This window comes from Argentina silus (genome assembly GCF_951799395.1).
Source record: "Argentina silus genome assembly, chromosome: 9".
Classification (NCBI taxonomy): Eukaryota; Metazoa; Chordata; class Actinopteri; order Argentiniformes; family Argentinidae; genus Argentina; species Argentina silus.
The window spans coordinates 5,378,884-5,392,716 of NC_139663.1; the positions used below are offsets into that span (position 1 = coordinate 5,378,884).

General features: G+C 40.9%; 2 protein-coding genes across 2 annotated transcripts; one reads left to right on the forward strand and one right to left on the reverse strand.

The window, feature by feature from the left end:
* Nucleotides 1-701: 701 nt before the first annotated feature.
* Nucleotides 702-5,242, forward strand: LOC310809250 (exocyst complex component 7-like; the record flags this gene model as incomplete). Its single annotated transcript, XM_083676444.1, has 13 exons — nucleotides 702-885; nucleotides 1,204-1,512; nucleotides 1,709-1,879; nucleotides 2,024-2,178; nucleotides 2,285-2,437; nucleotides 2,537-2,638; nucleotides 3,030-3,174; nucleotides 3,629-3,749; nucleotides 3,948-4,079; nucleotides 4,242-4,305; nucleotides 4,640-4,681; nucleotides 4,861-4,994; nucleotides 5,140-5,242. The coding sequence occupies 13 exons, from the start codon at nucleotides 702-704 to the stop codon at nucleotides 5,240-5,242; spliced, it is 1,815 nt and encodes a 604-aa protein (XP_083532570.1).
* LOC310809944 (5-hydroxytryptamine receptor 3A-like) lies at nucleotides 5,162-7,794 on the reverse strand. Its single transcript, XM_083677466.1, has 7 exons — nucleotides 7,755-7,794; nucleotides 7,554-7,660; nucleotides 7,138-7,307; nucleotides 6,838-6,962; nucleotides 6,413-6,623; nucleotides 6,049-6,219; nucleotides 5,162-5,826 (listed from the first exon to the last, which is right to left on the reverse strand). Exons 1-7 carry the CDS (start codon nucleotides 7,755-7,757, stop codon nucleotides 5,537-5,539), a joined length of 1,077 nt encoding a protein of 358 aa, XP_083533592.1. The 5' UTR covers nucleotides 7,758-7,794; the 3' UTR covers nucleotides 5,162-5,536.
* Nucleotides 7,795-13,833: the final 6,039 nt, after the last annotated feature.

Here is a 13,833-nt window from a genome sequence, read left to right on the forward strand (position 1 = left end):
TAGACAATAAAAGCAATCTAATCATATGTATATTTAGGATATCATACCCATTTGATGAGAAGCAATGTAGCTAAAGGTTTTGTCTTAGGTGTCCATACTATCATCTTTTGAGAGCCGTCTTGAGCACCTGGAGAACTCTGTCATTCCAATGCACAACAATACAGAGAGCCTAATGAGGCTGAAGGAGACTGTGAACAAAACTTTATTCTACTTGGACGATGCCATCAGCCACTACCAAGTCACTCGGAACACAGACAAGATCATCATGCAGGGGTGAGATGAGACTGGAGCGAAGGTTACAGAGAGTATGGAAAAAACATACGTTAGTTTCTGTGTGTCACCATGCCCATCAGTGTCTTTGTTTCTTTACGAAGGCCTACAGGTATACTACCAGATTATATGGCCTGTCTTCGCCAGATCAAGAGTGCTGTTGAGTACTTTCAACAGGACAACCCAGATGGGCCTGAGTTGAACATGCTGGTAACACTGTGCTTGTACAGTCTGGTTGCCCTCTTTCTTTTAGTCAAGCTATTTTATTCAAGTAGTATGTTTAGTAGTAACTTAAACATGGTCAAAAATAGATTCAACTCCCATTTGGAGAGCACGGTAGTGCAAGTAGTATATCTATATCTAAAACTCACAGGATCTGTATTTTCGAAATATTCTTGCAGAAAGTCAGATTAGAGAGGGTTAAGCCACTGATGGAGTCTGAGTTCCGTACCCTGTTGGTGCGCTACAGCAGGCCTATGACTGCCACTTACATACTGGACATGTGGGCTACAAAGGAAGGGTCTAAAGATGTGGAGGAGGAGATTGTGGATCTCTTGCCTAAGACTGTGCTTCAGGACATCATATCCATCTCCACCTGGCTGACAGAATACACAGGTAACTCACACCTGTAGTTTATGTATTTTACCCACAGGGGGAGCTCTTAACTGTTACTACAGCTGTAAGTAAGGTACAGTGATGTATGTATAAGGGAGAACAGAGAAATGGCTAATTCTCTCAGTGTTAATCCAGATGATAAGATGCGCAGCAAAGAGGATGTTACCATGACAGCTAAAAGAAGTGGGCCTTTGAGAGTAGTTGGCAAGCTCAAAACGCTGTCTCTAGACAGAAACCCACAAGACCACCTTGGACCCCTGGTCTCAACCAAGATGTCGTCCCTAAAGACACTCTGCAATCTCAAAACACTCTCACTAGACAGAAACCCATCACTAGACAAGAATCCACCACTGGACTTCTTTGCACCACTGGAGCCCAGCAGCTCTCTCATCAAGATGTTCACCCTGAAGACACGCCACAATCTCAAAACGCTGTCCCTGGAGAGAACCCCATCCCAAGATAAGGAGCCAGCAATAGAGTCCCATGAAAAACTGGAACCAATCAGCCCTCTCACCAAGATGTCAGCCATCAAGCCATTCAGCCGACTGAAAACCCTGTCACTAGATAGGCACCCATCTCTGGAGCCCCTCCCATGCTTCAGCAAACTCAAGTCCCGCCCACCTTTCAGTAAGTGAAAGCAGCACATGATGAATGTGATCTGTTCTATTTGAGGATGGGGAATATGAATATTAAGTTCAATAAAATCAAATAACTCTTGAACATAGTAACTGAACAAGCTGTAGGACCCTTGTATATCATCTCATCCACACCATGTTATCCATGTTCTTTGACCATGATGTTCGTTTTTAAAATGTCTCCCCAGACCCCATGAGCTTTTACGCCCAGGTTCGGTCAACTCAGTTAGACCGTTCCATGAAGGGTTTTAAAGACCACTTTCGCAAGGGTAGTGTTTCTTCAGGAAGCTACATGTATCTAAGCCCAGCTATGCAGAGCAAGCACATGGATTCCCCTGCCAAGAAGACAAAGACAACAGGTCAGAGAGGTCACTCCACCTTAATGCACATCACCTACACAATAAGAACAGTATGATAATAATGTTATTGCTATTATCTGCCATAGATGAGAGGCCTGTATTGAAGGGTAGCTTGACTGTCACCCATGTCTTGTCATCATTTAGGGAGGGAAAGCATGTTGATTGTGGATCAGATTGAGATTGACACCTTTATCTGCTACACCAGAGCCTTTGTGTTCCTTGCCACCAAAGAATACAATATGCTGTCCAAAGTCTTCCCTCCAGCCTCCTGCTCAAAGACCTTTGATTCTCTCATCCAGGTTAGAGATACATCAAAGATGAAGGGGGAGGGACACAACCCACTGTAATAAAACGTAGTGATGTGTTGTACTCCCAAACAAACAGAAAGATATACCTTCCCTTTAGGTGGCGCTGCACAACTTCATCCAGGATGGGGAGAGCATCATCTCCTCGACCAGGAGAGCATGTTCGCGTCATGAACACTTTGCCGTCATCACCATGTTACCTGTCTTGTACTGTCTTACGGTGATGGCGCAGGATTTTAAAGACATGCTGGAGGTTCTGCTCTATAGATTGAGAAATTAGCGTTTTGTATTTGTGTTTAGGGGTTCTCAGGATACTGTATACTTGAGAGATGTGTTTTATGTTGGGTTTCAGCTTACATCATCAGACATCACCAAGGCCAAGGTCTCCAAATTCAACATGGCCATGAAGGCCACAGGAGCCAAAGCATTGGAAGAACTTGCTGCTTACGTCAAGGTACAACATTCTAAGCATTTACCCATTTATTTAGGATTTTAAGTATCTGCATTTAAGACCCCCTTTCATCCAGCAAGATCAGCTCTTGCTTGACAATTTTAAAGAATGTATTCTATGTAATCAGACAGACCACTGACAGCCAAGTTCTCCTTCTTTCTCACAGAGCAACCCTGATAAAGAGAACACACCCAAGGATGGAACAGTTCATGAGCTCAACAGCAATGTAACAGTTCTCTTCTCCTCTGTTTAGTTTCCTTTTAATTAAAACTCATCAAATATACAGATGTGCTTAAAAAGTGCCAATTGATATTGTTGTTGGTTTTACATTTGGGGGTGTTCTTGAGAATGTCAGCCAAGGGTGTCCATGTTTGTGTGTCTCTTCTACCTCCAGACCATTCTGTTCCTCCAGCAGTTGCTGGACCTGCCAAACACAGTTATGTCCATACTGCCTCCCCACGATGCAGGAATTGGTAATCTAACTAGTAATCTAACTATGAAGGTGTTTAATAGTGTCCTGGACATTCAACAAGATACAGGTAAGGGGTATTTCTCTTGTTTTTAAACTATCTGTTTGATATGTTACAAAATGTACTGTAGTTGATTTGGTTTCTTACTTTTTAATCTATTTAAGAAATAAAGTAAGTGCAAGACAGTTTTTTTTTTCTTCAGAGGAAAAGTCATCTGTCATCTCAAAGAAAGAGTTGTCAGAGAGCAAAGAAGATAGTAATACGTACAGTCAGCAGTCCAGCGTGAACGCACTAAGTCCTTACATCTGTAAGCGTTCCAAAATGTTTCTAATGTTATAAATCAGCTACAGGTGCATTGTCTCACGTCAGATAGCAAAACTCTGTCTGCGCTGGTCGAGGCTCAAGAGTGTCGCGTAGGAATGACGCCACCTGTCGTAAGACAATGCTACAGGTGGTGTTTCTAGACCCATGACTGCCTCCACGTGTTGTGTGTGTAGTTGAGGTGTCTGATATCCTTCCACAGGTAGAGTGCTTGACAATCTCCAGCTTAATCTCCGGACTAAGGCAAAGGTATACGAGGACCCTGCCCTGAGTGCCATCTTTCTCCTCAACAACTACAACTACATACTAAAGTCCCTGAAGAAGTACTTGCACTTTTTCTTTTGTTTCTTGGCAAACCTTGGCAATAACCGTTTTCAACACAGCTATCAAAAACCAATATCACTAATCATCGAATATGACATGCAATATTACAGATCTGTCATGGTTATTTGGACATCTACAGTACATCTTGGCCAGTGTAGCTCAGTGTTTGAGGAGTAAGCATGTAACATTTCTAACAGTATCAAGATAGATATCACAGGGAAATCTATCTGCAGGTCAACACTGTTTGAACTGGTGAGAAGCAGTGGTAGTGATCCAGAAGTTATGTACGGGAAGCTGATTGGACAGCAGAGGCAGGTGTACCAGCACAGGTGAGAGGAAGACGGGAGGGAAAGATGGTCTTAATTCCTCCCCATGAATACTGCTAAATTGTGCCCTCTTTGCTACAATTGTTAGCAAATCAAACTATGAATGTGCTTCTGAACATGTCTGACTAGTCACCAGTGGAGTGAATGTGTCTTTGTGTGTTTTAGTTGGCTGAAGGTGACAGAGTGCCTGACTGACAAGAATCTGTCCAACATTAAGATTGGTGACAAGGTGAGGGTGGATTAAGTGGCCATTATAGTACAAGGGCCAGATTGGGAATTTAGCCAGGACACCGGCATTAACATGCCTTCTCTTGTGATAAGTGCCATGAGATCTTTTAACAACTCTGGAGTCGGGAAATCGATTTACCGTCTCATCCGAAGGACGGCAACCTCTGCAAAGCAGTGCCCCATTCACTGCCTTGGGGCATTTGGGTCCCAAGACCAGTCTCATGCTGTCTCATATAATGTAATGAAAATGAATATGTATAATCTGTACTGCCTTGTCGTTTTTTAAAATCATAAAACTCAATAAACCTTACCTACTCCTACCTTGCGACCCACAGTTGAAAGAAAAGGACCGTCAGATGATAAAAGACAAGTACAAGGTAAGAAGAACCCTCAAGGACCATTGTAAGATATGACACCTCTTTCATCACATCCTCACCTGATTCTAAGGGAACTGGATTGTCACAAGCTTTGAGAACCAAAATGGCGTCCTAGGGATTGTGATGACATTGACCACCCTGTGCTTTCACTTTTCACCCTTGACCTTGTGTCCTCCCAGGCCTTCAATGAGGGACTGGAGGAGCTCTGTAAGGTTCAAAAAGGCTGGGCCATCCCAGATAAAGATCTGCGTGCTGCCATCTGTCAGGCCCAGATAGAGGATGTGTCCAAGGCCTACAGAGCCTTTCTGCAAAGGTGAGGAGCCACAGTAAGCTAGCGCTGAACACTAGCATAAAAATGGTTGAATATGGCATAAAGTACAGTGCTGAGTGATGTTCAGTGTGAATAGCAGACAAGTGGTTCAATAAATTCCTTTATTATGATGATTTATTTCACACAGATTTGGCAATGTTGATTTCACCAAGAACCCTGAGAGATACCACAAGTACTGTCCTGAGCAGGTGGAGGAGATGATTGAAAGACTATTTGACACTTCAGCCTGAGGTTGTGGATCATTGTACTGTAGCCTGAATGTACTGTAGCCTTTCTTCCCACACTGTTGAGGGATACTATAAGATTATATTGTAGAGACCCCATTTCATATATGTATTACAGTTCTTTGGAGTCCTTGCTTATGTAATATTCCCCATTTCCCCTTATTACAGGTTAGTTTCAAATGTATTTAAATAAATCTTGTCAAAGCCATTGAAGAATGCATACATTCATTTATTTCACTTATATACTCAAAAAGTAGCTTCTTTTTGGAACAACCACACCTGTAATAAATCACCTGATATTTATGAAAAGAAAGTTAAGTTACTCATCGATTCGTCGTCCCAGAAATCAAAATGATCAATATCACATGAATAACCTGTGTACATATAAATAATGATGGCTGTGTAGATGATGATGATTGTGAAGTAGATCGAAAAACAGATTTTGTCCACTTTGTTGGCAAAGCCCTGGAATCTCTCTATCTTCTTGTCTCGGGCTGCCATGTTTTCCAGGAAGTTCACCACCTTCTCCAATGTAGCACTCTCATGCTCTTGTGCTTTTAGTTTTATGACACTGATATTAGATTTAGATTCTAGACAAAGGGAAAGAGAAATACAATCAATGACATGTCAGATGCTGTATGTAGAGGATTACTGTTAGACATTTGTCAGGTTGATCTCACCCACTATTTGCTACACATTATATGATTGATAAAACAAGCTTGATTTGAGTTTATTATGAATAATCAACATGATAAACAAAGGCTAACTTGAAGTTGTGAACTGGGAGAATTGAATGATGTACTGTAGGTTACCTTCATCTCTCTCTTCCTCGTCGTCCGTGTCTTCTAGGGGTGCGATCTTGGACTTCGACCACTTGGGTAGGCAGAAAGGCAAGAGAGTGCCACTCTTTGCTAGGCGTGTGAGCACCATAGACTGCAACAAACTCACCACTAAAAAGTTCAGACACACGCAGAAGTGGTACCCTGTGGAGTAAAACCAGAGAAGTGTGAGTGTATCAGGATGTGAGTACTGCCGTATACACTACGGACAAAAATGTTGTGTGTGTGTGTGTGTGTGTGTGTGTGTGTGTGTGTGTGTGTGTGTGTGTGTGTGTGTGTGTGTGTGTGTGTGTGTGTGTGTGTGTGTGTGTGTGTGTTGCACATGCAGGTAACTTACTGACGATGGGGCTGCACTGGCTGTCCCCAGGGAGAAGGTTGTTCAGGACGGTGATGAACATGATGAAGCTGAGCACTAGTGTAATCTTGAAGGAGATGCGCTCGCCCCCTCCCAGCGGCAGGGCAAAGCTCACCACGTCAGCCAGTATGATCAATATACTGGGCAAGAGCAGACTCACAAATGGGTTGAAGGATCGGAGCTCGAGGGACACCTGTAGGGTCAGGTAGGCCAGACAGAAACAATTACTTCTTACAGTACACGCATTTGTGCTTTTGTTTGACATCAAAGCAAAGTGGACCTGTTTGCCCTAAGGATCGACAAATGGTAAAATCGGTTATGTATAAGCTATGCATTTAAAAATGGTAATAAATAAGGCACAGTATGCTCAGATGTCCTCTAAAAAGTCCACAAGAGTACATACTTACCCAGAGGAAGTTGCGGTCATCTCTACTAGTTCTATTTGTATCGATGGTCACCGTTGTGGTAAGCCAGTCCCCACCGTCAGCACCAGTCACTTCCACTTCATCGAACATTAGAAGCACACCACATGCTGGAAAAGCAACAAGATATCGCTCAAAGATCATGGTTTATTATAACACAATATATGTTTATCATATCTATGGATAGCCATTTTTTTTCAAAAACAAGTTTGGAATTGTTTTGTCATTTACTGAATGTGGTACTTTTTGATTGGTTGTGTGTGGGGATTGGAGTTCTAAGCTTACCGTTCAGGGACCAGGCGTTGAGGGCAATAGGGCAGGAGTCGAACGCATAAGGATATCTGAGCAGGCTGATCTCACAGCCCACAACAGTCGTCAATAAGACAGTGTGGTCTATAGTCCCATTGCTATACACCAGTAAATCTTTGGAGCCTGGCCTCATATGTGTTTTCACTCTACAGACGTGGGAGGTGGACAGACACTGTTTATACTCTCACTCTTACATGTCTTCACAAATGCAATGCGTTTTTTCAACCAGTTAAACACATGAATTAAGATGATGGCAAAGTTAACCGTATACACTACAGCAAAAGTGCACCTAGATGCAATCCTTTCATTCCAGGAAGTACAGTATAGTGACCTCAGACGACATTAACCCTACTGTACCAAAGGTTTTTGGAATCGGACTAAAAAGGACTCACGCGTTAGACACACTAAGGTCTGGAGTCCAGAATTCATCCACTGGCAGGACCACCTTGCTATAGTTGTAGACTGATGTGTTCCAAGCCAAGTCAGGGTCTGACCATTCCTGTGGTTTGGAATCAGAAGTATAAAAAAAATATTGTGAAATGTCCGGTTCAGTTTAATGTTTCCTTCAAGTTTATAGGCCTTAGTAAACTCACCATTGCGATTTCCAGTTTACTAGTAAATTGAAGGTTTTTAGTGTCCTGTTAAGAAGAAAATCATAAATCATCAAATGTCCCGATGATAAAATAAATAGTTATAACACACTGTAATGGCCTTAATCAAAGGAACAGAAAAAATACTCGCCACAGACAGAGTTTGGTAGGTAATCAATGGCACTCTAACTGTATGGGTACAATTCGGAACCTGCGGCTGACTGATGACGCTCCCTTCAATCAGCATTTTGGCCAGACATCGACGGCTCGTGCAGGATGGAGTGGTAGCACTGCACACTGAGTACACAGACAGGCGTTTACTGCTAAGTCAGTGGCTCATCATCTGTGAGGAGTGATGATGCCCTCTAGATCTAAACATGTCTAAAGAGCTAAAGAATACTGCACAGCTTTGAGAAATTCAAATAATTATATTTAACATGTCATATCAGATGTTTTATTTAGATGACAAATGTAACCTGACTGCTCATTGTTGTGGTTTCACTTGTTATTGTTAAGGAAAACAGTGTTCCACAAAACCTATTGATGAAAGATAGTCTTACCAGTGAGTAAGACCAGAGAGAAGAGACATTTCAAAATGTGGTGGTTGAAGGATCTCATCCCTGCACGTTCTCCTGTCACTCAGAGTAGTAAGTCAGATAGAGGCATGGTACAGCCAAGATAGGTGACAGCAAAAATGAAACAAGTTGTTTAATTAAAAAGGTAATGGTTATCAGAAGGAATAGTACCCTACCTTTAGCCACTCAGAGATCCTTGCTTAACCTTCGGCTCTCCTCTTCAACTATGAGCACAGCTGAGGTGACTCTTATAAAGGCCTCTGTTAGACTAGTGGTCACGCAAACACACAAGTAAACTGCCTGTGAGTGAATTCAATCAATGTAATTGACAATCATCCTTACTGTATGTGGTTGACTATAATCCTGAAGTAATTACTTGAAAAGTGTCCCGGGATTGATTTCATGTTTTTGTGTAAACAACCACTACAGAACTGTCATCGAGCCCAGTGTCTTCGCTCATAGATGTTGTTCCACCTGCCTTTTGTCCTTCTAGTCGACTATGCTTAAGTGCATCTCTTGAGGGACGTAGCCTACCATACAGGGGAGGTGCCTGAAGTAACAAAGAAAGGGTAATGAGTTTATTTCATTGAACTGGTTGTCATAGGCACAAAACAATTCATTTGGGTTCCAGACTGGTAACTGCTACCTACCAGTAATTGAAAAGACTAATCCCTCATAAGGGACCTTGTTTTGACAGCTGGTTGTGGAGTGAATGATTCGTCACCTGAGCCTACCCTCAGTTTAAGTAAGGAAGTGCAGGTACTGTAGGTCTTATGTAATGATTCACTGTCTCCTATACTGTTTATATTAATTGATTAATTCCTTCACAATTAATTAAGCTTTGCCCACGCAATGATCAACCCAGTGTCATTTTGATGATATATTGTCGCATGAGCCATAAAGCATTGTATTATTCCTATCAGCATGAAACTGTCCTCACTCTACCTTTGACTTTAATTCTTAATTTGTTCAGTTTATTAATGTATATGTTACACATTATCCACTGGCAAAAATAAATAAACCAAAACTAAAACAAACATTTCATTCACTCATCATCAACATTGTTTGTAGAAAAATGAATGAATTACAATGTGGACATTCATTTTTTCTCCAGTAAGGGGAAGTGTTGCACAACCAAACCTGTGCAAGCTGTGGTCGGAGGTATGAAAGGAAATGTAGGCCTACACTGTGTATCAAACATTTACAAAAGAACAGATATATTATCATATCTCTGTTAAATATGATTATGGTGTGACAAACTGAGTTAAATAATAGAGCTGTTTTTGGTTTTGTTGTAATTTGTTGCAGTTGTTGCTCTATAACACATGCATGAATTGGAAAATTACTAGATGGATTGTAAGTAAAATGTTATGAGCAGGAATTATAGTTCATTTGGAGTCAATTTGGGATCAATACAACAATGTAAAAGACTCCAGTGATTCCCCTGAGCATTTACCATTGCATAAGAAGTTGACCTTGAATAGCTGCTCTCTTTTACTGACCATGAACTACATTCCACATTTGCCATTACTGTTGTCTGATTTCCATATGACCTGAATCAGTCAGAGGCATCCAGTACACTGCCATTGACAATCTGGCCCAGAAACTCCTTTTGAAGTCTGTTACCTTTTTATCATCCTTCTATCTACCATCTATTTGCTTGTTAAACTGAATCATTTGGGCCGTAAAGAACAGTTGTACAGAATGCTATGTAGATAAAAGGCGGTGTGCCGAACAATGTTTTACAGGAAGGTTTAATTCCCCGAAGCCAGATCAATTAGTTTGCCATATGTGCACTATTGGAGAGGAAATGGAGATCAATCAAAAACAAAGACAGGGTATTTTACTCTGAAACATTGCAGATGTGCTAGCTGATGACTGTTGTCTCCTAGTCCTTAAATTGGAAATGCTAATATTCTGTGAAAGCTTGACGTTTATGAAGTGAAATGTAGTATTGCATTGTCAAATTGGATCGCTTTGGGGAGGGGCATGCCCTTGTGAACTAAGCACTTATGATGCACCATTTTAGGTAGCGCAAGAGGGAGCATGCACTGATTACATTATCTCACATCTCTGTTGATCAGATTTAACAGATCAATAACAAACACTCAGATTATCAAATGCGTTAGACAGCAGATTACATGATCACCGCACTGCATCTCCTGGATTGATTTTCAATTTTGCTTAACGGAGCATGTAACAGGTGTGCATATTACTCAGATTTCATCATTTACATAACAGTGACCTCTGCTGTGACCCCCCCCCCCCCCATTGTCAGAGCACGGGACCATAGAGTTGCCCTGTTCTCTCTCTTCCACCACCACAGTGTGTCCTGCTGCTATTCCTACACTGCACCCTGCCACCCTTGTTATAGGCTCTCACTCACTGCTCCCACACTATTTATCCTGACATTTACTTCATACACCACTGCAGTGGACCACTTATTCCCTCTGCTGGGGTCAGACAATACGCAGGACACACCCTTTACTGAATCAAGGTGTAATGTCTGTTCACAAGTGGAGTCTTTTACAGGGCAGCCCTGTAAGGTAGTGAATAAGGTCTCAGGAAGATTTCACCAAGATTTTCACCACTCTGCAACAGCTTGGCTTTTATGTCCATTAATAGCAACACTCAATGAATAAATGGACATTGGAGTAGGTTTGGGAGTCAAAGAAGAGAGGCCTGATTTCAATGGCTTGTCTGCCACGCATTAGACTTACTCAGCCCAGAGGGAGATCTTTACAATGGCTACCGACTAAAGAGGGTCAGATTCAGGTCAGATTCATATTGAATAGATGACATGGGGACTGTAAGGCATTGAGTGTCTTGGAAATAATACTGTACGGTATGCAGCCAGCAGAAAGCACTTGCTGTAGTTTCAACTGCAGACATGCTATGTCTTAGATAAAAAAACGGCGATGACAAATGATGTCTACTTGAACCTATTTTTTTGTCATTACAGATACCTGGATGTCTATTGTTTATTAGATTCCATTCCATTTTGCTCTCTACAGTAATAGTCAACTCTCTTCTCAAATCATGGTGTCACATGACATATTTGATAACGCTTCCGCTGTTATTGAGTTTCCTGTATATCATCATTGTGAAAGCACAGTTTATTGGTACAGTATGTACTGCAGTAAACCTGGTTGAATCTGCCCTACTTAAAGTTACTTGTTTTTTTCCCCTCATAATTCTGCTACGGTTTCCTATTAATGCCAGTCAGTGATGTATTTCTCCTTCTAGCTTGTCACTCAGGACAATTATTGTAGGGGATTCTACATCCCTGTTATCTCTCTTCCACCACCACCCTGGAAAAATACATTTCTCAAGGTGCCTGTTTGAAAAAGGAGTGCTTTAGTCTATTTTTGGAAACACTTGATGGTCAGGATGAAGTTGTTTTGTCGTAATGAATCCAATAACAGTGTGTGAAATGTCAGTGCTGCTCTGCAGGTCTGTTGTGATCTCTCTTCCCTTATCTCAATGGATGTTTATTAGGACACAAGAGATCCTGGTGCTAATGACAAAGCTCACAGTCTCTCGATTTGATGGGACAAAGGTTAACTTTCTTATGAATGAATTACGGAAATGTATATGAAAGAATTCTCTCACAGCCCAAGAAAGGAGAATACCCATGCATTAAGTAGCCCCTAAAAGGACAAAACTTTTACATCCCAAATATGTTGTATACTATGTATGGACATTTTATATAATACCAACACAAAGTCACACAAATAGTCCACGGCACTTTATTTGGCTGGGAACCTTTTGGGGAGGAACCTTTTTAATATTACACCGGCCATAAATTCTTCTAGATAGTCACAATAGGTTTCTCAAGGGGGACATGATTGGTGCAATATCAGACTGAAATGGGACTTTGCCTCAGGGCCAGACCTGCCCCCAACAGGGTCAGACTCACCTGTATTTGGGTGAGAGTCTGGCTATAAGAATACTAACGCTTGGCAGACCTGGTGTACATATGTGTTTTGTACCTCAGTGTGCAGTGTCCATATTATCTACTTCTGAAGTAAGTGACCTATGGAAATATTAGCCTACCTTATTCAATATAATTGAAACATTTATGCTAGTATCCACTGTTGGGGGATTGGGTTTGGCTCATTTATTGATCATTTATTGTTTATTGATTGCGTATATTTTGGTAAACTTTGTGTTGACATCTGGAGTGCTGGGCAAATTGGGTTGATATTGTCTCTGTAGTTTGTTACTCCTGCACATCATATTACTGTTTAGTGAGTGCTGGTGAAGTATTCTCCACACCTTAGCGGATAATCTAAACAAAGGCGCTCGTATTTTGCTCCTTATCTCATACATGAAATCTTCATCAACTGTATTATATGTGGAATGAAATACTGTACAAGTTAGAATTTAAAACCTAGTTTGGCCTAGTAAACTGTCTCTTGAAAATCAACTATGAATGTTGCGCACTTGATAGTTAATCAGAAAATCTTTCCACAAGTGTTATTTCCTGTCAATGGACACATGGTTGCAAAACAGGAGGTGTATAATTGTTCCTTGTGATGTCAATATAAACCAGAGATAAGTATAGACTACAGTACATGTTTCTAGATGACTCAATAAAGTAATAAAGGCGCTAGATCAATTGCTGTTTTATGAAGGTACAGTAATAATCTTTAAGTAACTAGCCAATTTTGGTTGGATAAGTGAAGAACATTATACCATGGTCATAACTGTATGGATAACAACACTAATCTTTATTAGTTAGAGGTCACATTGTTGTTTTGTAGATACTGTATGTGCGCTGATTAGAGCTAAACAACACAGGAATATCATTAAGTATAATCATAGTCTTTTTAAATTAGCTAGTTAAGTTATTACGTGCCTTACTGAAGAAATTTGTTAAAGATTGCAGGAAACATTTTGAGGAGAACACTATTAGAGGTGGTTACAGGATAATCATTTACCTTAATAAGACATAAGGGTTTAAACTGCACAAGAGGTCAGGGTTAAACTTAATTACCCGATAAAATCATTCTCAGGAGCCAACACGGAGTGGCAGCATAATCTGAGTGTTTGTATTTAATGAGGTTGTTTATGAATGATCACCTTTAATTGTGAAATAATGGAACCCCACCCAGTTAATATAAAGCTACCCAGTCATTGTTTCAGATCAAACATGGAGAGAATGAGGCACAACATGAAATGTATATTATGAGAACTTTCTCTTGTGAACTTATTAGTTTACTGCATCATACACTCTTCTTTATTTCTGGAGTATTTTATGGAAGTGCACATGATGCCCTGTTTGCCGTTGTTCTGGGTCACACAAGGGATAACAGACATGGTCCACTCTTAAACTCAGAGATAAGCCAGCTTGATTAAAATGAAGTTCCTTCTTGGCAGGAAATAGATTTCCCAGGCCCAAATCCGTTAATCTTTTTAGATGTGTTCTTCTGGTGATGCCAAATATAGATCAAGGGGTGAATAGATCAATACTTGGACAAGGTGAGGAATGTAGGGCTATTTCC

Bases quoted from the DNA above. Each gene is read 5' to 3' on its own strand.
- LOC310809944 (XM_083677466.1), bottom strand. The intron at 6,963-7,137 runs GTAAGCTTAGAA...TTGCTTTTCCAG, and splicing joins CAACGCCTGGTCCCTGAACG to CATGTGGTGTGCTTCTAATG. The intron at 5,827-6,048 runs GTAACCTACAGT...CCCTTTGTCTAG, and splicing joins CGAGGAAGAGAGAGATGAAG to AATCTAAATCTAATATCAGT.